The sequence below is a fragment of the Pomacea canaliculata genome, linkage group LG1 (genome assembly GCF_003073045.1).
Source record: "Pomacea canaliculata isolate SZHN2017 linkage group LG1, ASM307304v1, whole genome shotgun sequence".
Taxonomy (NCBI): domain Eukaryota; kingdom Metazoa; phylum Mollusca; class Gastropoda; order Architaenioglossa; family Ampullariidae; genus Pomacea; species Pomacea canaliculata.
In genome coordinates, this window is record NC_037590.1 from 20040867 (window position 1) to 20052239 (window position 11373).

Here is an 11373-nt window from a genome sequence, read left to right on the forward strand (position 1 = left end):
CTCGCAATTCAGGATTGGCAGTTTCCAATGATTGATCAGGTTACATGAAAATTCTGGATATTGTTCGTGTTAGATGAAAAAAAAAACCCCAACAACAACCGAGTTTCTATACTAAATCTGACATCTGTCAAGGTACTGGAACTCCGTGTTTTGCGGTTACACGAAATTTTAATTAAGATCTGCCCTCGTTTCGAGAAGAGCTCTCGAACTGCAGTGTTCCCGTGAAGCCCTGGTCTGTAGTTATTCACAATGTCACAAGTCTTTGCATATGTATAAGTTACCGTTATTTCAACACCTCATCATCCACGTGCTGCTCAATGTCCTTCCGTTCTAGGTGTTCGCAGGTGTTGCTAAATCAACTGCCTTTGCTGTTGAGCTTACTTGTCACGTGCAATATGAGGGACTTACTATCAGTCATTGCCTGAATCATGAAAAAAAAAAAATACTGTGGATTTTACCCACAGTTAAGACGTGCTGCTTCAGTGGCATTCAGTCTATTTGTTGTAAGCGAAATGAATTAATTTATTATTCTTGCATTTTACATACAGTTATTATTTTGTTACGTTTCTATGTTTTATTATCAAAGGCTTTGCGTCGATTTAGTAAAATTTAAACATGAGTTTCGGAAGCTGTCTGTTTTTATCTATGATGTACATCTTCTTTTCATAAATATTTCCTTCCAAGTCAAAGAGGGAAAGGCGGCTGTGGGTCAATTAATACGATATCAATGCTCACACAATTCATGCCAGGGTTTTGTACCTTGTCCCCAGTCGTCAGGGAGGGGGAGAAAGTAATTGCTGGGGCCTGAACAAATGTTGTTTCGGAGGTTTCCACAGTGCCTGTTGCTGACGGATATTCCATGCTAAACTAATTTTCCTAAATAGAAAAATTTGTCTAGATACGGAGAGGCTGTGTAAAAAACAAAAACAAAACCCACACCGATTTTGTATAGACTGCATTTATGTACAATGTTTGCTTCCGCTGAAAGACGATAGACATCATCAGGCACCGCGACAGCAATAGCAACAACGATCTTTCAGTGAATCAAGTATCAACAGGACCTGAAAAATATAAAACGCCAAAGCGGGTGATGCTCTTCAGTTCGCATCTTTCTAAAAATTAAAATCGTCAAACATGTCCTTTTCCTTTCTACATACCCCTAACCCCACCCCTGTAGCCCACCCCTTCGCCCAGTCCCTTCAGTCGACCTTGACCGTCTCCTCCGTGGCGCTCGTGCCCAGGATGGAGAAGTAGGCAGCGCGGAAGCGAGGGTTGATGACGTTGTAGGTAAGCGGGTACATCATGGTGGTGAACTTGCAGGCCAGCGGGGGGATGGTTGCCGCCAGCATGGACACCCCGGCCGTGTCCCCCACCATCGCCCACAGGCAGAGCCAGGCGAAGGGCCCCCAGCCTACCAGCACCAACACCAGGAAGCACAGGCACAGCTGGGGACGAGAAAGTTTCGTGAAGGCTGGTGAAGGAAGAGAAGGTTGAAGGAAGGGGATGAAGTGTCAAGAAGGAGGAAAGGTAAACTGTGTAAAGAGAAAGATGGGACTTAACGCATAGAAACAATGCAAACTGTGTTTAATCAACACTGCAAGTGCAAACTGTGTATAGATAGCAGTAAAACTGTACATAGAGATGATGTAAATTGTAAAGTGCAAGCATGTAAAAGAGAAAGACGAACAATTTATATCGAGTAAAGAATGAAGATAACTATTGCAAGTGTGTAGAGGGAAAGATGAAACCCGTGTTTAGAGAAGAGCGGAAACTGTTTTTAACAAAGACGAGAAACGACCTATAGAAAAAAAGTGCCAGCTGTAGAGATAAATATTAAAAACTGTTTAGAAAAAATGTCAAACTTTGTAGCGATAAGGAGAATAATTACGCATAGAAGCAAAATCAGAATGCTGGAAACTTCTAAGATATTAGAGCTCGACCAAGCAACACACACACACGACTTACCCATCGTAGCTGTCCTTCAGTGAAGCTGGACGTTGTGTGGTCTCTAGCAGGCTGTCCACTAGCCTGTGGCAAGGAACCGGAAGCGGAAGTCAGGGCCGGAGCTTTGGGAATGGATGCGTAAAGGCAGGCAATGGCGAAGGCGAAGGGCAAGGCAAAGGGGAAGAAGCAGAGCATGGTCATGTAGGAGGCGTAACTCTCGTCTCCGCTCTTCCAGTCGATGGCGCAAGCGGCTCCCGTGTGGTCGACACTGTATCTGCACAAGGCATTGATAAATAATTTCAGTACTTGACGAAGTCTGATACTGATGATGATGATGGTGATGGTTAGGATCGTTTCATCACCATCATCCTGACCTTCACTTTTTCCTCCTCATCATCAGTCATTCTTTTTTTTTTTAATTTTCTCTTCCATAACGATATTATTACGCCTTGGAATAACAACAGGAAATTTGAAGTCTGTAGCGCACAGAAACATCATTAACAAATAATAGATGTTGCTAGGCAATCGTGTTCAAGTACAAGCATTTCTTTGCAAGTGCTCGGCCAAAGTTTTTTTTTTTTACCGACTTCCTTCCGGTCATCTTCACGATAACAACGTACTTCAACGATTGTTCCACACCTTTTGCCGATTCCGTCCTCTGCTAAATTTTCTGAAGAATTTATTTATTCTCGTCCTCCCGTTGTGTCAATGAGAGCAACTCGCCTGAAAAAGTTTTGTAAGCTCCGGGGAATAAAAGTTGAGAAGTGCCTAAGTTCAATACCTGCTCCATCCCAACAGCGGCATGACAGACCAGAAGAGTGCATTGCTGATGTTGATGACCGTGGCGACCCAATAAAAGGCCGCTGGATTTTGCTGCACTGAAAAAGATGTACAGGTATTCCGGTATTTTGAAGTGCACTACAGCATAAAATGCAAGTGTCTTATTGAATTATTCATTGTAATTTTGGCAGCATAAGTGTGAAGGATATTGATGTAGTTATAAATGATTGATATTACATAATTGTTGAACTATATAATGATTCTACCCACCAGCCTGGGCACAAATACTTAAATGTGTACTACATTCTAACATGTCTACTAAGGACTATTTTTTTGCCTGTCGCGGTTGGGGTTGAAAGGAACTGGGACTCCATCCTTCTTCCAAAGTTCCCCAACTGTCTAGCACTAAAAGAAAAAAAAGTATTTAAAAAAAAAATCTTTGACTTAAATGGAGTGTCATTACCCATTTTCAAGTCACGGAAAGTCTGTCTCTCTGCTTGCATGCTGTTATTTTGGGGAGAATGTCAATGCGTGCTCTGAGATTTGTCTTATTGATTGAGACCGTCCTCCAATTTCACTGGAAATAAAAATTCCCGTCTGCCTCAAATCCTGTTCAGACAGTCTTTTGCACTGCAGGCAAGTTTCTTACTTCTTGTGTTTCTAATGTGGTCAGATTGCGGATATCAGTTCAGAACAGACTAAGGATGAGAAATCGGTGAGACCGTTTGTGGAGCAGGTTTCAATATAGTTTTTTTTTAAAGTCCAGATTTCGGTTTTAAGACATTGAACAGCTATATCTTCTTTTCTCCTGGCAGAGGGAAAAGATCTGGTACGTCTTCCATAATGTTATACAGCGAACGATGCAGTTTTCCATGACTTTGTAGGTCTCATGAAATTGTTGTTAATGTTTTGGTAAGTCTGAAAATTTCTTCATCATCTTTAAAGTCTAGGTCTGCTGAGGGCATTGCCATTATATTTCAGGACTGATGGATAATTTTGTCATCACATTTTAAAACTTACTCAAATTTTATCACCGATGAAGATTGTTGAGGTCTTTGCTGTCATGTTGTAGGCATGATATGTGTATTTTCATATTTCAGGTCTTTTGTCACATGACACATACCCGAGTAAACTTGTCAGGGTATTTCAGGTCTGAGAGCAGTCTTTCATCATAACATTCAGGTCTGCTAACATTCTTGTTACCGCTACTAGCAGTCTTGTCATTCTGTTTCGTGTCTGCTATTGGTCGTGTCTCGACTCTGTAGATGCACTGACACACAGACCAACATACTTGCATCTTCTCGCTTGCTGACCAGATACCGTTCCACGCAAAGGGAGAACACTGCACCGATGGCCGCGATTCCCACGAACATACCTTCAAATGCGTATGCCTGGCAAACTTTGTCTCCGTACAGCCACCTGCAATGATACAAGACTCAAATCACTCTACACTAATGTCAGTACTCTGAAATACTGGAATAACCCTTACTGAACCGGAAATTAAGTTCGTTATCCACACATATCGTCAACATTTTATTTACATATTTAAGAGATTAAAAAAAAAGATAAATAAACGAGCTCTGGGATCTGAACATCACATAGCTACATGCTCTTGGATGTTTGCCCTGATGCACTGCTGAGTGACATGTCTGGCAGCACCCTGGCACCCCGAACCCTCACGGCCAGACATGAATGAAGCTTTCTAATTTTTCTGTTCACTCTGTCTGGTGTGGATCTTATATGAAAGGAGGGATGGTGGTAGAGGCCGCTGAAGTGAGGTTGTGAGTTTTCACTCAGATGTTGCCAGGTCTGCCTCCTTTCCCTGTCGTATAATATAAATTATCATTCAGTAGCTCAGGGCAGGTTCTTTGTCTCAGAATGAAATCAATATTGGAAACAGTTTCCGAGACAACCTTTCTCCTTCCTTCCTTCCCTCCTTCTCTGTAACAACATTCTAAATCTAGCAACAGTTTTGTTTGTGCTTTTCAACATCACGACTCGCTTATACAGGCATCATGCCAATATCAAAGTGTTGATGTAAATAAATAGTATTTAGCTATTAGAGATTTTATTAGCATAACGCAAATGATGTTGACTATATTTTGAAACGATCGCTTGTATGCTTTAGTTATTAAAGATATTATTGCTATAATCCAAATAATGCTGACCACGTTTTGAAGCGAAGGCTTACATGTTTTAGTTATTAAATATTTTACTATCATAATTCAAACAGTGTTGACAATATTTTGAAAGGATCGATTCTTTGTTTAGGTTATTAAAAGTTTATCAGATGATGTTGACTATATTTTGATGTGATCGCTAATAATGTAGACCTTTCGTTGTTTATCCAGCCCCTATCTACCAACTTAATAATGGATGGTATATAGCCATATATCAATAGTCTGTGTGTGTGTGCGTGCCTGTGTGTGTTCGTGCCTGTGTGTGTGTGTGTTCGTGTGGGAATGGGAGTGTGAATGGCGATAACAGAGAGAAAGAGCTTACTAGTCGGCGACTTTACCAAATCATCAACAAAACCTTCAAGATGCAAATCCAGGCAAATTATAAGGCTGGGCTCCGTTTTCCTCCGAGCAAACAAGTGATGCGAAATAAATGTGCTCGACACTCTCAGCCCCCAGGACACGTTTCAGGTCTGTTTTGCCCTCCGTGCCTCGTGACAAGTTGGATAAGTGCCGCCAGCCTATACGCATGCGCAGATCCAATGCTTCCGACTTTTGTCTCTCTCAGAAAATCGGCTTTGTGGCCGGCCCACCTGCTTCGGGGTCACTGACTTCACTTACCTAGACTGCGACCCCACCCAGACCATCGCCTTGTTTGAAATTACCGAGATTGATAGACAGTACCTTTGTGGACACGAAACAACCTGATAAACTTTTAGTACTCTAGTAAAAAAAAGTGAGAAGTCCAGCTTAATAATTTCTCAACATGCACAGCACTGATCATACACATAAAACATGTCACAGCTTTGAGGATATGTTTGTCCAAATTATATGCTAATTAAGCGTATCCATGGAGGACCTTCATGGCCTCCTTCAGTGTATGGTCACGTCTGTACTCTCGAAAACGGAAAGGGATTTTATAGCTCATTATCACAATTAAAACATTATAACCCAAAATTTCGGATATGTTATCAGCTCTGCTCGAAAATTTAAGATTAGGATGCAAGAGAATTCGAATGATCAACCCGGTAGGATACCGAGACTAGATGAGCATCTCACCTTCCACTGAAGCTGGAGGAAGCGGGGAATGGAGCTGGTGCCACCACGCAAATGTTGGCAAACGCCAGGCTCACGTGCAGCCACGATGTGCTTCCACGCAGCAAGGCTTTGTCCTTAAAGAAGGCCAGGATAATCAGAAGGTTGGTGACCACTCCACCCACACCTAGTGAATGTTCACAAGTAGTTGCAGACGGTTGTTATAACCACGTTACTGGTTCTTTAGATAGTTGTTAGAAGGGTTGCGATGAAGAGACAGCAAGAATCAGACGGAGCAATAACGAAGATTTTATTATTGAATTTTATTATAATTTTTTAATAGAGAGGGATCACTCTCGACAAACTTGAGTCGTAATAGCTTTCGACTTACTTATCATTTGTTGTAAATAGCATTATCTGATTGATCTTTACTAAAATATTATTATATTTGTAACCGCCTGAACACAAATGTCAGCTCTGTAAACCTCTTTACACAAATCTTACTTTGCAAGCTTACTACAAATACTTGTGTGTATCAATCTCTACACAATGTTGATATTTGTAGCAACCACACAACAGTAGCTACAACACTCACCAAAGATCATGTACAACGCTCCAACTGTTGCATGTTCGAAGCGCGTGAATTCCGATGGTGAGGATGCACACATTTGCTCCATGCTGTCGGTAGCCATTGCCCTGAGTCACACACACACGAGATTCGCTTCAAGTTTAAAACCAGCTGAGTCCGACCTGGAACTTTTGATACAATATATGTAGATCGGAAATATTATATTTCAGTAGTTTGAAAAATGGTGGAAACATCAATGTAGGAGATATGTGCAGAGAGGAAACTAATGTAACAAGGCTACGTTGACAGAAAAATTTCTGGATGAGGTGGTGTAAGGCGTGTTGGGATCTGGATGGAGCAAATGTGCAATGACAAGCGAGTCGATACAACCATTTTCATACACACAAACATCTCCATATTTTCTCTGGAAAATTTTAAATGCCGGTGTCAAAACGACGACAGTGAGGTCAAAGACACAATCATTGTATTGAACCCTGTATTAGAGTGAACACGTTGCATTGACACCAGAAGCCCACCGCCTCCTGTCTGAGAGATGTACAAGAGGAAGGACAATACATGTGCGAACGCATGAAACAAAAATCTCGTGGTTGAAAAGAAAGAAATAATATAACCGGCATCAATCAGGGTAAAGCACCTTCGACCACTCACCAAATCGAACAAATCGCCCGCACTGTCTAATAAATATTTTGTCCGCGACATTCGGCTAAAACAACTTCACAATTTTGTTTTCAACCGAAACAATCATGAATTCAATCAGTAGCCGCTTTGTTATTTTAGCGCTGGAATTCAAAGTAGGTATTTTGATACAGCCCTCTGTGTCCTCCCTCGTCAGGACGCTACCGTGTCCCATTCGCATCAACGACTTTGTCAAAGAGGTTTCTAGTTCACACTGACCTTGATTACACCAATCGATAACATTATCTCCGTTTGAAACAGATGCATTGAACTAGACTAAACAGCTACTAGATGACAGACTTTAGCATCAGTGGTTGCACGGACAAACGGTCCAGTCTGATGCTGCCATGAGATAAGGTGCATGGTTAGAGAGTGCCACCCTAGTACATCCACCTCACCTGTTAGTCGAATGCGCTTTCAAGTCACTGCTGGCCACAGTCAAGATAAATCAAGCTTGCATCAAAGCTGCTTTCTCCTCCTGCTGCTGCTGCTGCCGCCGCCGCCGCCGATGCTTTGATGGCCAGCTTGATGCAAAGTGATGTTGCTGCGCCGCTGACTTCCCATGAAATATGACGGGGTCATGACCCCTAGCACGGCATGGGTGCATGTCTCTGGGTGGGTGACTGTCATGTGTCGGCAGGTGAGGTTTGACACGCGATGTATGGTCAATTATCCAGCGGAGGCGCTTACAGGCTCCCATCCCCGTAAGAGGTTCATCAGCGTGCAGTAAGTAGCCTTGAACATCATTCGACAATAATTGCAGCTTTCAAGTCCGCCGTCTGTGTGATGACAACAAAGAAGTCCAGCAATTAGTTCATGATTGGGAATTATTCTTTAGTGACATTCTTAGCGATCGTCTCCAAATCTGATTCCAAACTTTATTATCAATTGTAATCGCTTTTTATTTCGTATGAAGTACAGGTACTTCTACATACCACTACATTCAAGTACTTCTACACACAACTACATACAGATACAAGTGCATCTTCACAAAAACAAAAACTTACATGAATATATACATAAACACACGCAAATACCGTTAAACACATACGCCCACACATGCACACAATAAGAACGGACATCCAGGACCGTTTCTTGTCTTTCTTTCCACTAGCAGTCATTCATTCTGTGTGCCTACGTTTTTTTTTTTTTTTTTTTTTTTTTTGTGTGTAGATGAACACAAATCTCTGAAAATACGACGAGACAACTGTTTATTCCTCAAGGCAGACCCATTATCTGAAATAAATATTATGGAAAGCAAACGAAGAAGGCGTTGTAACAATGGAACCGGTGCTTGGCTCCACCGCTCCACCTGTAAACATTTCATAGACTAAACTCTACACCTGACAACAACGTTGACGGAAGAGCTGACATGACAATGCCATCTAATGTAGCTCGTGCTAGTTAATTACAAGCTTCATGAAAGCAGCACCAGCACCTTGTCACCCGATGCACGCCATTTGCCACCAAAGCCCGTCACAGGTCAATCATACACAAGTATGGACAACTTGCTTGCTGTACACCCACAATGGTCATCTGTAGCTGGTTGGACAGAAGAACTGCGTACAATAACAAATTCTACAATTTTATAGTTTTTTAAAAGTTCTGTTTTAATTCAGTAATATTAGAGTATGAAAAGAAACAATAACTCAGGTAGGGGAAGAGGAGTTTTAAATTCTCAATTTTATATTAGATGAAATTATTAACTGGTCATGCAGTTTCATGTTCTGCCTTGTATAAAATGTTCTTCTGCAGACAGTCGTGGATGATGCTGGAGCCACAAATCGCCTTTGTTGGCCTTCCGCGGTCATAATGGCGGGGGATGGGTCAGGGCCGCAACTCCACTGCGCACGCACACGTCTGCTCGACATCCTGCAGGGATTCGACCCGCAGACAGGGAGCGACCGCACACTGCACGCATCAGGCTTACGTCTGCAGGAGCTGACCGAGACTACATCAGGCAGCTGGCCGAGACTTTGTCGTATTGTTTTGGTGACTAAGTATCCCTTGTCACGCCAGATTCGCCGGTTTTTTTTTTTTTTTTAATAACAAGAGGATCAAACTAAGTCAGGTCACGTGTCCCCAAACACCCTTAAATTTTCCTTCTCCGACATGTTCCCCTTCTCTCACTTTCACAGACTAAACTCTACACCCGACAACAACGTTGACGAAAAAGCATCTTTTATTACTATTATTTTTATTAATTTTTTTATTATTGAGAATGTGAAGTAAATTAATTAGCAATATAAATAAATACACACAAACATGTAAACAAGACTGAGCGTGATGTGAATTAATTGTACTATATGACTATACAATACCATACGTGATAAACTCTCACCAGACTCACACACTCTCGCGCACGCACAAACTCACACCAACTCTCTCCATCTCACGTTTTTTTTTCGGTTTGCTGTGCAGGCTATGGTGTGTGAGTGGCGGGTGATTTGCATGAACATGTGTCGTTGGGGGGAAGGAGTATTGTAAGGTGGTGTAAGATTGGAGCAAACCATCAAAGTTTTGTTCTGCTGACCAACGTAAGCTGAAGTAAAGTAATTGTGTATTAATGTATCAGCGAGTATATTATTCATAATTGCTGTTTTGAAGCGTATACATATATATTTGTGTGTAGAGTTTTTGGCACATGTGTTTACAGAAGTATAACTACTTTTATTTATAATTGGATTCTGTTTACAGCAGTTTTAAGATGTGTAATTTACTTGACAGACGTACACACCCTTACTAACGATATGCTCTTGAATCAGTAAAGTATCATTAATCCTCTCTCACCCACCCAGTCCCCCCATAAACATGCACGCATATTTCAAGACACACACACATGACCGCAGGTAAGACTGTAGCTGACCCGTTGCCGTATTCACGTGCTCGGGAAACGTGATCTCACGTGCTCATGCACGCACCGACGATTGATTGAAGTAAGAAGCCTAGCATTACTTGTTTCACGCAAGTGTGCACGTGCCGGGCGCCCTGATCTCCACCTGGAGAGGTCAGCGTCTCTCATACAGCTCGGTGTTGACCCATCCGACACTTTCTGTCTCCTTTATTTCAGTCACCCATTCTCCCAATTTTTCTTTCTTTTAAGGTTTTTCTCCTCTAAAATATTTCGCAGAATGCAGCTTACCAAAATAAAAAAAAAAAAGAAAAAAAAAGAAAAAGAAAAAGTTAATTGCACCAAAGTGATGATCGCTTCCGATAAAATTGTGGATTTTACTGGCTTCCGCTAAGTGATGCCACGAGGTAGGTTCTCTGCTCGCGTCACGTGGTGAAATTTTCTGGACTAAAGATCCTTGGGTAGATCATTAAAACAATTTTAAAAAGTGAGATATCTGCGAAATCTCAAATATGCAATTCCATGGAAAATATGAACGTGGCGCTGGCATCCTTGATCAATTATTGAAAAAAATAAGAAACGTGATGGATGGTCGAGTTAAGAGATCGACACCAGACTCCGCGTTGTTCGTTGATGATTAGCACCGTGTCGGAACCAAAGCACGGCAAGGAAAGGTCACATTAACCAAACAATTATGTAGAAATGGTAGTCATCGACAACCTTACAATAAAGAAATAAAATGGAATAAGCACTCAAAATAAAACGACAAGAGAAAGAAAAATATGCAGAGAGAGAAACAACAGTCCAATTGTAAGAGGTAAGGGAGAAGCCTTCAAGAGATGCCACCTTAAACCTGAACTGTGAGTTTATAATAGTACAAATTAATGGCATGCAAAAACAGGTGTACGGTTCGAAACAAGACGTAGATTAAGAAAAAGACCGACGTATCAGATGCAAGTTATGACATGTAAGTGAAATATAAAACACAGCAAAATAAAGTAATAATAACATTTATATTTCGCCAGCGTCATCCGGACTCAAAGCACTTTACATAGAGGCAAGCACACTTTCTTAGGGCGGGCATCAAATGCACGTTTATGAACATGTACACACAGTTCAGAACAAAATATAAATAAAGCTGATAAGGAGCGCTTTACCCACCAAAGGTAGACTGAAAGCGCTCCACACACAAAAAAACAACAACAACAACAAAAAAACACAAACCAAACCCCCCCCCCCAAAAATAAACAATAATAAAAAAAAAAGCAAACAAACTCAGACATAGCAATTATCATGGACGCTGGTATCAAAGAGACCACCGC

The 11373-nt window shown here is 41.5% G+C and overlaps 1 protein-coding gene across 1 annotated transcript; it reads right to left on the minus strand.

Moving 5' to 3' along the window:
* Positions 1-659: 659 nt before the first annotated feature.
* On the minus strand, positions 660-7983 carry LOC112575522 (visual pigment-like receptor peropsin). The gene is made up of 7 exons (XM_025257487.1): positions 7599-7983; positions 6532-6632; positions 5961-6123; positions 4016-4143; positions 2726-2822; positions 1966-2218; positions 660-1445 (listed from the first exon to the last, which is right to left on the minus strand). Exons 2-7 carry the CDS (start codon positions 6626-6628, stop codon positions 1200-1202), a joined length of 984 nt encoding a protein of 327 aa, XP_025113272.1. The 5' UTR covers positions 6629-6632; positions 7599-7983; the 3' UTR covers positions 660-1199.
* Positions 7984-11373: the final 3390 nt, after the last annotated feature.